General features: G+C 42.3%; 1 protein-coding gene across 9 annotated transcripts in view; it reads left to right on the plus strand.

Moving 5' to 3' along the window:
* Positions 1–10,378, plus strand: part of ADCYAP1R1 (ADCYAP receptor type I) — a 147,846-nt gene extending 137,468 nt beyond the window's left edge. For 4 of the 9 annotated variants that reach the window (XM_058419915.1, XM_058419913.1, XM_040060529.2 and 1 more), the window contains one exon: positions 1,930–10,378. In XM_058419915.1, the coding sequence (XP_058275898.1) occupies positions 1,930–2,139 (210 nt within the window). In that variant the 3' untranslated portion in view covers positions 2,140–10,378. The remainder of the gene's footprint in view (positions 1–1,929) is intronic. The other 5 variants (XM_040060554.2, XM_040060583.2, XM_040060563.2 and 2 more) reach the window with 2 other exon arrangements.
* Positions 10,379–13,775: the final 3,397 nt, after the last annotated feature.

Below are 13,775 nucleotides of genomic sequence, written 5' to 3' on the forward strand. Positions count from 1 at the left end.
CTTGTGGGAGTAACTGCTGTTCCAACCATCCATTCTAACTCATCATCTACCATAATTCCTGATACTTTAGTCTGAATCTCACAATTCTCAGAAAAAAAAAAAAAAAACAAAAAACAAAAAACAAACAAACAAACAAACAAACAAACAAAACAGATTTGTGATGTCTTTATCAAACCAAAAAGTCTGCCTTACCAGAGGCGATGGCTCAGATTAAGGCTTCCTGGATTAAGGCTTCCTGACAGGGGTAGGATATGGACAGATCTCTTTTGGAATGTCATCCCAGGTGCAGAATTTTGCGCTGGTTTTGTTGAACTTTGCCCTGTTCTTGCCAGCCCACTCTCCCAGCCTGTTCAGCTCTCTCCAAGAGACGGCATGTGCCTGTCACCACCCAGTTTGGAGCCACCAGCCAGATTGCCGGTGGTGCTTTCAGTCCCGTCACGGAGATTGCGATGAAGATGGTGGGGGCCTGGCACAGGTTTCCCAGAGAAGCTGTGGCTGTCCCTGGATCCCTGGAAATGTCCAAGGCCAGGTTGGACAGGGCTTGGAGCAACCTGGATAGTGGAAGGTGTCCCTGCTTATGGCAGGGGGTGGAAGGAGATAAGCTTTATGATCTCTTCCAACCCAAACCGTTCCGTGCTCTATGTGGAGCACTGTGGGGTCCAATATCAATACTTGGAGGACACCATTAGGGATAAGGTGCCAGGCTAAATAAAAAAAAAAAAACATTGTTGACCTCTCAGTGATGTCGCTAGAGGACATGAAAAGAATGGTACTCACGCAGCCAAGTTCAGAGCAAAAAGAAGGGAAGTTTATTTACTTGACCTCACTTACACAGATTCTGGACAATGACTAGGGATTGGAGATTAAGGTTGTCACCTCTCCACTCTACTGGCTAGACGAGAAGTACATTAATCGTCCCTCCTTAGAGAGGAATGTGGAAACAATCACTTTGCTTATATTACAATCTGTGAGAAGACTCCACTACAAAAATGCAAACAGTTCAGAAGGCTAAAAGAATATGACAACACAGTGTGGCCTCCTTCCCCTCTCGCAGATCATCCACCCACTCTAAATCTTGCCACTCTAAATCTTGCCAGCTTTCCCAGGAAAAGGCTGAGGGAAACAGTGTCAAATCCTTCACTAGAGCCTGAGTTTTCGTGGATCCTTGGCCTCTTTTGCTGGCACCACCCAACTGGTGCCAACTTCTCTCCTGAGCCCTGCCACCTTCATCCCCACACACGCACAGCCCAAGGGTGTCACATGCCCAGGGCCATCCCCCAGAGACCACCTGGGTGCCTTACAAGCCTCACACTCCTCTCATCACATGGCAACCATGCTGCTGCTGGCCACATTTGTGGTTTTTTCTGGTTCTCCTGTTCCAGTCTGCATTTCCCTGCCTGTTTATCTGACCGAATATCTTGGGAAATTGCTTTCTGAATTGATGGAAAAGGGTTCCCTGCTCAGTATTGCCTTAAGAGTAACATGGGACATCTGGACTTCATCCATTCTTTCCTCCACTGCTACACATCTCTTGTGCAGCCCAACAGCTGGAGTATTTTCCTAAAATCACCTTCTTTTCTTCTTTTAAAGGGGGCTGAGTGCAGATATAGCCTGGCATTGCTGATCTCTGGTGCAATAAGGCCCCAAACTCCTTTATTATTTTTTCTCCAGGTGGTGTTGATCAGGTCTTCTATGCACCTCTGAGCTGATCCTAAATTATCTGAAGTCAGACACAAAACCTGGGCTGTAGTTCCCCACTACATGCCCAGACCTCTTCCAGACATGGAGAAGTAACTTCAGGTTTTGCTGAAATGAGTTTAATATTAACCTTAAAAATAGTTCTGTGGAATTGTGGGTTATTTTTCTAATCTTGATAATTTGTCAGCATGTCCTCGAGCGGCTAAGTACATAAAAAATGACCTTTTGAAGTTTCTCCCTAAAGGTGCAATCAGAAATAAAGAGAAAATGGAGGAGCTGGAAAGTCAACCGGTATTTTGCTGTGGATTTCAAACATCGCCATCCTTCTCTAGCGAGCAGCGGAGTGAACGGGGGGACACAACTCTCCATTCTGAGCAAGAGCAGCTCTCAGATTCGGATGTCCAGCATAAATGCGGAGAACCTGGCGACATGAGCAGCTGAGGAGAGCAAAGTAACCAACGAGCAAACCAAAAACCATCCCTTGAAAAAGAAAAAAAATGAAAAAATAGTTTTGGTGGTGGTGCAGGTCTCTCCTCTCCTCTCCTCTCCTCTCCTCTCCTCTCCTCTCCTCTCCTCTCCTCTCCTCTCCTCTCCTCTCCTCTCCTCTCCTCTCCTCTCCTCTCCTCTCCTCTCCTCTCCTCTCCTCTCCTCTCCTCCTCCTCTCCTCTCCTCTCCTCTCCTCTCCTCTCCTCTCCTCAGTCCTCTCCTCTCCTCTCCTCTCCTCTCCTCTCCTCTCCTCTCCTCTCCTCTCCTCTCCTCTCCTCTCCTCTTCTCTCCTCTCCTCTCCTCTCCTCCTTTGAGCAGAAAAAGCAAAGGAAAAGTGTAAATATCTGTTTTTAACAGTCACTGTAAATACCCAGCTGCACTCAAGGCCATCAATGGAGAATGTTCAGAAGACAAACAAGAGGCCAACCTCACCCACTCAACTATTCCCATTTCAGAGCATCTGCGAGTAATCCGTGTCCGTCCAAAGTAACAAGTGATTGCTGTGCAGTTGTGATCCTCGGTTGCCAAACTGATCCTAGTCTGTGAATGGACATGACTGTTGTCATTCTTCAACTTTGTTTCCATTTTGGGTTGGATTTGCCTATTTTTTATTTATTTTTTTTTTTTTTTTTCCCTAGTCCAACATGTCTTAGCCTGTCCCTGTCTTTTGGCACATGAATTTCTGCGGTGTTTCTCTTTGGAGTCTTAGGATGGAGCTAACGTGCTTGGGTTGATCAATCCAGCTGATTCGGGAGGATCTTGAGAAAATTAAGTCTGTAGCTGGATTCAGTCAGATGATCCCAATGGATTTAAAGGAACAGCCAATGTGAAACTGCACATCAGTGCAGTAACTTCAGGCGAGAGCAGTGGGATCTGCTGTGCTTTTCCCTACCCAGGGACACTCCCAGGAATGCATTCTGTTCTAGCTAAGCTGTGAATTTTCTAAAAGGGCCATGCAGTTGAGATATAGCTCTATTTTTGGCATCGAATGATAGATTGGTCATTTGGACTCTTTGAATTACACAAGTAACCATCCCTTCCCTCCCACCCTGAGAGCAAGAGTCAGTTCCAGGGCGGCCTTTCCCTCCAGGTGACCTTGAACCCTCTGCTCCAGTGGCCAGATGTGGCGTTGGTGGTTTGGGGCAGTGCTGTCACAGAGAGCGCCGTGCCTTTGCAACCTGGTTGACTTCTGTGTGCTGACTCTTCCCTGCTGGAGCAAAGAGGCATGAGAAGGACCTGGCAGGATCACCCTGGAAGGCCAAAAATCACCTGCATTTGGTGGGAAAAAAAACAAAAAAACAACTAAACTGGACCCTAAGATGGCACGGAAGGAAAGGATAAAGACTTTGGATGACTTCCCACACTTGGCAGTTCCCTCTTGGAATATTCCGTTTGTTTCACCACCAATGGTCTTACTGCTTTTCTTGGAGAGGAACTCTAATGTTCTTTCGACCTTTGCCTTGTAGTTAAAGCCACGACTGCTACGAATCTACTTCAACCCATTGTCGATGATGTCAATTCTTGAGAGTCTTTGTACAGTGCAAAAAAAGGGTTTGAGGGCCATCCTAGCGCTCCCTTCATCTTGGATTTATGAATTTATGAACTGAGAAATATATATATATCAAATATATATATGTGCGTGTATGTGTGTGCATATATTACAAAGACGCAAATGGCATTTTAAATGTGAAGTTTTGAACTGAAACTAATAACAACCAGGAAATTCAAAATTCAGGCTTGTTCTTTGGTGTTAGTGACATGATCATAAACTAAAAACAGAAAAAAAAAAGTGAAATACTCGGAATTTTAGTGTCAGCTGAGTGTGAGCTTTTAATTTCACTGGTTTTTGTTAGTTTAAGTAAAAAAGGAAAAAAGATTTTTGATGTCATTTTAAGCAAAAATTTTTAAAGATAATCCTAGTTTACTTATTTTTAAGAGAAGAAAGAAAGAAAGGTCTCAGAAAGTTGTGAAAGAAATATTAATTATAATAATATTTAACACATATAATCCTTTTTGGGAATAATCTGCTCTTGGCTGGAGCCATCTAAATGAATGTAAATTTAATTCAAAACAGACGGAAATGTTGTTTGAGGTCATATTGGTAGAGGATCATGCTCTTAAGAGATGGGGACAGCCCTGTCATGTGAAATCTGCCATGACACAGAGGACCAGCAAAACACAGTTGAAATCACTTCCATTGTACTCCAGGTTCATGAACGGGTTTTATATGATCCAAACACCTCTGTTTTCCCAAGTCTGGAGCACTGATTTGCTGCTCTGAGAACAGGATTTGTTTCCCTCTTCCCAAACCTCTGCAAAAGTGAAAGTGTTTTTAACTGATAGACTGGCCCTTTGTCTCTCTTCAGATGCTTCTTAAAGCTCTTTTAGAAAGTTTCCCCTGGAACCAGGGGAAATTTTGCTGTCCAGACAGAGTTGGGGAAAGGCAGATTTGTCAAGTAAATGCATACTTGGACAATTTTCTGAAGGATGAGCTTTTACATGGATTATATTGCCAACACTGTAAATGTATTATTTTTAAAAAATCAAAAGCTATTTTTTGCATGAATGGCTATTAACCAGTTTTCAATCATTAATAAATTGTAGAGAAAAAGATGTCAAATAACTGCGTCTAGCTGGAGACTTTTTCTTGCTTCAGTCTAGAGCATGAAGGTGTTTGGAATTTTTTTTTTTTTTAATTTATTTTTTTGCTGTTGTTGAATTTTTTCTGAGCTTACTTCTGGATTTTCTTGTTTTCCTGGCCATCCTACAGTGCTCTGCAGTCTGAGTTGGTGGATCTCAGTCCAGTGCCTTGTGGGCAAATGTCCACATCACCAAAACCACCCTCCGACCCTGCACACTGGAGACCACATCCTCAGCCAAATTAAATTCAGTCCAGAAAACTGCTGTTACTGTTAGAATAAACCCACTTACCTGGAACTGGGATTTGGCCTCAGCACATTGTTATTACCATTGAATTTTGGTGGTCCCAGCTAGAGAGTCCAAGGATGGAAAAGTTGTGAAATGTTGGATTTGCTCCTTAATTCCTTGAGCCAATGCTCAGGAGTTTGGAGAGCAGTGAAGGGGAAATTTCTACTGTTGCAGACATTGTGCTTCTTGTTCAGCAGAAAAACTGAATCTGTTCACCAGCACTGAATTTACCAGAAGAAATGGGATCTTCAACATACTAAGTATAAAATATATTATACAAAAAAAAAAAAAAAAAAAAAGAACCAAAACCTTCTATTATGATTTTATTTATCTAAATAAAAGTGTTGATTCACTGGCAGATTTGGCTTTTCCTGAGTCACTGGACACAGTTATGGGATCCAGACTCTGATGCCGTGGCACAAATGAGCTCTCCACAAATCTCTCTGTTGAATGTAAGCTGCAGGTGCTGGCCAGGCGTGGCCACCCCACCGTGGCTGTTTTTCCATTTGTTCCAGGAGGGAAGAATCTGACAGGCAGTTTGCTTCTCTGTGTGTGTAAATACCAACTGGGTGTAACAGTGCTTTGTTTGATTTTTCACTGTGAAATATATTTTGGAGCTAGAAAGGCTGTGTTATTAAAAACGGTACACAATTAAAACAAACAAACAAAAAAACAAACCCAAGTGTGCAGTGCTCCTTGAGCCATTTTTTCTACCATGTCCATAACATATTTCCTGTCTAATTTTCTTATTTTTGCTTTTATAAATGTACAAAAAATTTCTGTGCTTGCAGGTTTTGTGACTATTTACTGTATCTAACCACTGTTTTGGTTATTGATTTGTCAGTGTGGAGTGCTGGTACTGCAGGACAGTTCACATCCCAAAAATGGAAGCTACAACCTAGATTGTAAAGGATGAGGCTGTTTCGTTGCTGCATGGCCATGTCACCTCCTTTTACTTTCACTTCTAGAATTTCTGGAACCCAGAGCCCAGGCAGAGAGCCTTAAATGCTTAGTTCTGGCAAGTTTTGAATCGTAGAGGAAAAACACCCAAGTTCCTCTGCATCATTCAAGTATTCACATTTGAAAGCCAGGTGTTAAAATGGAGTAGTAGGAGAAGGAATGGAGACAGGTTGGTCCAGAGGAAAATGCAGTTTGGAAGTTCAATCCAGACACTTTACTGGGCATTTGGCTCCTCCTTTTCAGCATCTGTCTCTCATTGCACCTTAAGGACAGTGCCTTGCAATGACAAGGCTAAATAACATCCCGCAGTGGGCAAGAACTGATAATTTGAGTTTACCTTTGCAAAGATGACTCTCCCTGGACACTCTCCTTCTCTCTTATCAGTAAGACTGAGACACCTTCCAGAAGAGAATGAAGTTCAAAAAAAATCAACATCCAAGGCTGGAGGTGACCTGAATGACAAATTTGGTTCAACCTTTCATGAGAAAGGGAGCCAAGATGAGTTTATCCAACACCCTGCCCAGTCACCTCTTGAAAACCTCCTCCAATAGGGACCACACCACACCTCTGGGGAGGTTGTTCCCACAAATGGCTGTTCTCACTCTAAAATATTTCTTTCTTATATCAAGCTGATCCCTCTCCTGGTGCAGCTTGTCACCCTCGTATTCTCCATGTGAATCCTTGTGAAAAGGAGAACCTTCGTCCTCATTCTGACCACTCCTTTAGTACTGGAACAGTTTGGTGAGGTCACCAGTGAGGCTTCTTTTTTTCCAGGGGAAAAAATTTCTTCAGTTTTTCTTCACTCGCCCCATTGTCCATCGCTCTGATGGTCTTCATGCTCCTCTTTTTGACCTTCTCCGCTCTGGACACTTCTTTCTTGCATTTTGAGCACCAGGATGAGTTCTCAAATCACAAGGTAGAGTTTCTTGGACTCATGCTGAAAACTTGATCATGAGACTCTGATCCTCCTCAGCAGTGACAGAAGGATTAGTTGTCATAATTTGCCTTGCCTGTGCATTATAAAATTGTGGCTTTTCATAATATTTTCGTATCAAAGATGGATGAAATTCTGCTTCTGAGTATCAGGATAGATCCAATGCTTGCATATGAAGGGACCTCTGGCCAGCTCAAAAATTCAGGGTTTTTTCAAAAGTCCTGTGGACAAAAGAAACCAGTAACAAAAAATAGGCAAAGCCAAACTGATCAAGAACAAAACATATTGACTCTATATGAAGGGAACTCTTTAATTGCCATTATTTTCATATTATTTTACTCCCATTCCGAAGCTGATCACCTCTCCTTTTAAAATTCAGCACCGTTTTTTTTTTTACCTTCTCTTTCCACTGGAAATTTACTGTAAAACATTTCTGGCAGTTAAAAACCTTTAGCTGAACCTGGAGTTGAAATAACTCCTGGTTCATTTGGATTCCTTGTCATACTGATCTTGCTTCCAGTTTCCTTCTCTTTTCCTGAGATATAAACAGCTTTATTTCACATGAAGTCAACCATTTGTCTTTGATCATACTGCTGCAAGATAAGACTAAAAATAATCATGATATTAAGCTGCATTTCTCTCAGCTGTAACCCAAATTTGGGCAGCAAAACCAAGGCAAAGAATAAAATACAGACATGGATCCATTAAGAATAGTAGGAAAATTACCTGGAAGCAGCAGGCCAAGCATCCTGGGGGAAAAAAGGAAATAAAAAAGGAACAATAAAAATTGAGAGAAAGATTTCCAGTTCTTGAAAGTGTATAAATGAGATTTGAGGGTTGAGCAAGTTTTGTTCAGCCAAACCTAAAGGGAAAATAACTCCAATATTTTGTTTTCCTGTTTTCAATTATAATCTTGCAAGGGAAGCTTTTCCAATCAAATGAACAGGACACACATCCAGTCAAAGTACGGAAATCTTCATTAAAATTGGTTAAAATACTTGGATGGTGTCAGCTTGGGAGGTTCCAGTGCTTTTGTCTGACACTACTACTAAACCTCTACAAAATCTGGCCTGTGAACCATACAAATACAAATACCAGCTTTACACTATTTGTCCAGCCCAGTCTTGACAGAAATTGGATCTCAAATTTTCAGGCTTAAAAAAAAAAATAAAAAAAAGAGCAAACCCCATTACCCCATTAATTTAATTGGTGTTATTTGCCAATATTTGACCTTGGTTTTCAGTAGTGTTTCAAATACAATTGCCCATGTCAGAAGTTTTCAGTCTGTGGCCAGTGGAGGCTTCAGAGCCCAGAAATGGTTTTTGAAATGTCCATGGGTGATTATTAAGGAAAATAAATTCATTCTTTGTACAGCAATAGTCTTTAAGGCTACTGAAGAGCTTTAGTCCTTTCTGTATTTCTGCAAAGGCTCCCACAGATCAAAAACCTGGAAAACCAAATAAATTAAGAATTTCCCCATAAGACTATGTGATTCCATGATACCAGGCTTTCTCTTTTGTTCTGAGATCTTTCTCATGTGGGCAAGGCTTCCAGAGCAAGGTGTGCTTATACTATTTACCTTGTGCTTCTCCTGCTCTGCTGGGTGACACTGCAGGGCAGTGACTGTGACCTCAGCTGAGCCGTCACAGCACGGGAGGGCTGAAGGGTTGGGAAGAACAGGAAATGTGGACACTACATGGGATCCTGCTCAGCATCCAGACAGGATTAGTGACTGCTCTAGTTCCCAAGTCATATCTGTGGATATCTGGGAAACAGATAAACTCTCAGAGTGGGATTCAGTGCAGACTCAGGCTTTATAATCTCAGTGGAGGCAGTATTCCTTGGGTTCTTGTTTCTGCAACTGTAGAAACGTACATGATGCAAAAATACAACCAAATATCTGTTCTCAAGTAGCTTTCTTCCTGAGGAGTTAAATATTAAGGGCTATATTAGATATGTGTCCCTTTCAACAGCTGGCACTGCTGGCATTAGGTGTTCTGGCTCAGAGTTAAACCTCTGGAGGAGATCTTGTGCTCCTGAGCAGGCTAAGGACACACTCACATCACTTAAACACCAGAAGTGAAGGTTCCTTCCTTTAATCTGGCTCCTCCACTTTGCCTTTTTGGTCACAAGAGAGAAGTGAGCAATTTCTGAGGACAAGCATCAAACATATTTTCAATGTCTACCCCAGGGTGAGATGATTCATACTTTGCAAGAGGCTGTTTGTCCCCACCAGGACATCTCCCTGACCAGACTGGAGACAGATGCTGACCCTGGGGAGGCCTAGATAGGAATTAATTTTCCCTGGCTACTCTGCCCAGGCACTATTGTTCTATCTCGTGCATGCTGAGCAATGATGGCCTTTAAAAGCTTGAGCAATGATGGCCTTAAAAGCTTTGGGCTGGCTCCTGTTGGGTGTTACCAACCAGATTTGAGGAGGTGGATGGCTGGTAAAGAGTTAGGAGCTCTCATGGAGAGTTTTCAGGACACTTTGTTCTCCCTGTCAGAATGTGTCCACACAACCAGCACTTCTGTGTCCGGGAGCAAACCACAGTGTAACGTGCACATGCTGTGAAAAACAACAAAAAAGGGATTTTACCCTCTGATTTTAGCAGTCAGGCACATGCAACCAGTTCAGAATTGCATTTAGAACAAGTCAGGAAGATTTGGAGGATGCAGTAGCAGCTGAGGATGCTCTGATGTTAATGATGCTCCGTGTATATCTGTACAAAAGAGCTAAGTTCAGCTAAATACACATTGTATTTTGTGTATGAAAACACACCAGCAGAGCTTGAACAATGTTTTGAACCTCATGGTCTTTCACCTTCTTATGATTCAAGTTGCAATTTCCCATTGGCTTTCTTTTGGGGAATTCATCCATGTGAAGAATTACTGTGTGATATGACACTGTGTGATACGACACTCTTCAGTGTCTGAAATTACCTAGGCTTCTGCATATGCCTTTCCCAATGGACTTTGTGCTTGCAGAGAAGTCTCAAGAGGCCTTTGTGTATCAGTATAATCTGTAAAAAACACAAATATTTGGTGTGTTCATTCTCCTTCCCTTCTACTTGTCAATTTAGTGGCAATGCAACCTGCTATAGCTCTGAGAAGAACCAAGGATGGAAAACTGTATTTTGGCTTTTGACTGTGTCAAGGTACAAAGTTACTGGCCTGTTGGGTCTAATACTGACCTTTTTTTGGTCAAAATTGGTTTAATTGGTAATGGGATCTGGGGTTAATCAGCTTTGTTATGAGGTGGAAACACAGATATCAACTGCTGCTTTCTAACCTTTTTTGTGGTTTGAGAAATTGTTTTTAACATGTATACTGCTGTAGATGACACAATAAATGTATTATCATTTTGTAAAAGTCTGTTCTGATATAAAATTGCACCAAAGAGAACTTTTTGTCCGTGAACTTACAGGGTAATGTGTTCTTTTCCTGAAGCAGAAGCTCTTTGGGCTGAAAGGGTTCACTGGCTTCCTCATGGGAAGGAGACCCTGAAATTTGCTGGGCAAAGTCAGTCCTGGACCAACCAGGGGAGAGATCTTTGCCATGCACAGTGTTCCTTCTCCATAAACCACTGGTGTTTATCTCCCTGCATCAGTATCACACAGAAATAGGGGCCAATATCACCAAATCAGGCGTAACGCACTCTCCAAAAGCCCCTGTGGGGCACCATTTGTTGGAAAACCCCAGTTCTTCACAGATGGGCCAACTGAGAGGTGTTTTTAAAGATTTTATTCCATTATCAATCTTGTAGAAGGGTGAGACACAAGAGATGTAAAACTCAACACCATTCTATCAGAAGCCAAGCTATTTCTTTGTTACAGTATCTTATAAATGTTTTCCAGCCTATTAGCTTTTGCCACACAACACTGCTAATACTTCTAGCACCAATCACCTGTTATTTTACCCCACGTGCTCTGGCTACAGTTCACCTTTCACAGCTCTAATTCTCCAAAACACCTGCTCTGTTTGCAAGGCCACGGTTTGGAGCTTGTTTGCAGTTCAGTTTCTCTCTCTCTGTCCCGTGGCCTTTCTCAGCCTGCACACCTTATCCCAGGGTTTGCACACAGATGTACAAGACTGTGTGAGCTTTCAGCCAGGCTTTGAGAATCCTCCACAAATCCATTTCGCACACCACAGGCCCTCTGGGGACTAAATATTATTCCTACAGGGTATAAACAGGAGGAGAATTTCTGTTGTCCTCAAAGATGTTTTCCAGTTGGAAAAGGTGAAAGGAGACTGGTCTCTGTAACACCTGATGTGCTTCAAGGCTTCCTTTCTTTTACAGTCAAAGCAAACCTGAGAGTTCCATCATCAGGGTAATTTTTAAAACATCAAGCATATTCAAACTCCTGAAACAGAGGATTCCACAAAAGATGAGCTATTTCTGGTATTTTCCCCAGCTTCACCCTTTGTTTCAGTTACCAGAAGCCTTTGCCTGTCCCTCGTGAATCCCTGAATCCCCCACACAGGCTGCAGCCTGTAACTCATTGCTTAGCCAAAGTACAAGTATCTGGTAAAATACAAAGTCAGCTTGGTAAAATACAAAGTGCAGTGTGCTTTGATGGAGAAATGGACACACATTTAGTGAAACTGAGGCCAGAGATGTGTCAGGGAGCAGCAGGGCTGGAGATCACCATCCCCCCAACATCGCTGAGGCAGGACCTGGGAGCAAAGGGAGCCGTGGGCAGCTGGGGAATTGGGAAGGACAGAGCAGATATATTTCTTTTTTGCTATGTTTCGAATCACTCTGAATGTCCTTCACATGGATTTCCACGGTGATCTGAGGCAGCCTCAGCCATTTTTCTGGGGGGGGGAGCTGGATAATGGGGCACAGGATGTGTCTCCCCTTCCTACCACGTGCAGAATGGCTGCACCAGTCAGTGGCTCCCTAATCATGGAAATAATAATAAAAAAAAAAAAAAAAGTAGATCAGGGAATCTGGAAAAACTCTAATTTCTAAATGTTTTATGTAGCCTAAGTGATTTTTTTTTTTTTTTTTTTTTTTTTTTTTAAAGCAGGGAAAGAAAAGGAACCTCCAAAAGTATTTCAACAACTCTACAAGCCCTATATAAATATCCACCATTTCAAAGACAAAACACCACACTAGAGCACATTTACTCCAAATCCCAAACCTGATTTCAATGAGGAAAACTTCATTTAGTAGGTGTGTCAACACACCAAGGAGCAGTTACCTTGAATTTGGTTGTATTTTCTGCAATTGAGCAAATCCTCCTCAGATACTCAAATAATTCTTGCTCTGGGTGCATTAGGCAGCGTCAGGGAAGGTCTCAATGAGCAAAACAGGTAAAGCTGCCTGCTGGAGGGATTTATCTTAATTTGGAGCCAAATCAATCAAACTTTCTGGAAAACAAACAAACAAAACGGGGTGGGGGGTGTGGGGAGAAAATAAAAGAACCATGCTGACATTTTCCAAGTTAGAAATCTACTCTGAGTCAGAAATTTCAGTTACCTTAACAAACTGTCTTTGCTGCACCACCACAAAAAACAGCTGGAAAAGTAGGTTTTGATCTTTTAAGGGTGTCATGTGTTTGTAAAGGGATTTAAAAAGAATTCTGGGAGAGTTAAACTCTGCAGAAGACAACGGTGGGATCAGAGGAGGAGAAAGCAGCTGATGTAATTCAACGATCTCCTGCAGCTGCCCTTTGGGAGTGGTTTAAAACTCTTTCAGGAGAGGTTTGGGAGCCCAGCCTGGATTTTTGGGCTGCACACATCCAGCTCCAGGAGGTGGCAGTGGCTCCACACGGAACACACATCACAGCTGAACACGGCTTGGGACACTTCTGCTGCCTTCCCAGGCCTTCTGAGGAGCAAAACATTCCTGCCTGAAGCATTCCCAACTCATAAACACACCCACATGCACTCAGGTGTGTCACCAAGTAGGGATCAGGATTCTTTTCACAGCCCAAATCAAATATTTATCCAAGAAATCTTAGCACTCCCCAGGGTTATAAACCTTTTATTTTATAAAGCCTCAAATGAAATATCTAAACCAACACAAATCAAATGTACAAACTCAGATGAAATATCCAAACTGACATAAATTAAATATACAAACTCACAAGAGCTGCAATTGTCACTTGCATTTTATAGATGTACAACAAACATTTTGTATATGAATTCTCATTACTATGCTCAGCAACAAAGCACAGGAACTGAGATTACTTTTACAAATAAAGCTGATAAGAAAGCCAGAATAGATGGAATTACTCCTTACAACAAACATGACCTCGTGACAGATGGGTTAAATGCCTAACTAATAAAAAACTTATTTGAATTCTTTTTATAGAAGCCTGGACAATTCATCTCTGCTCTAATAGTACTAGAGATGAAAGCACCTAAAATCAGCAAAGAGATTTCCAGGAGTCGAATGTCTGTTGGTCTAAACAATTAACCAAAAGCAGAGCAGGGACTGGAATACTGTTTTTTTTTTAAAGCTGAGTTGATACTGGAGCTCAGAGAGTGAGTGAATGGCTGTGTTCTCCAAGCCTGATGCAGGTTCTCCTGGGAATGCTCCTGTCTTGCCCCAACTCGTGTACCTCCTGTGCCTTTTCTTTGCTTTTGGAGAGGTTGAGGTCGAGTCCAGCTCAGTCCTGAAGAAAGAGCACGGTCACCCAAAGAATGGTGCAGGCACAGCTCTGAAGCTCTGCCTCAGGTGCCCTCAAAGTTGGGTGTGCATCCTGATCCCTGAAACCATGATGTCTCCACATCTTTTTTTTTCCCCTTGGTGCCTTTG

The sequence above is a fragment of the Hirundo rustica genome, chromosome 1, assembly GCF_015227805.2.
Source record: "Hirundo rustica isolate bHirRus1 chromosome 1, bHirRus1.pri.v3, whole genome shotgun sequence".
Taxonomy (NCBI): Eukaryota; Metazoa; Chordata; class Aves; order Passeriformes; family Hirundinidae; genus Hirundo; species Hirundo rustica.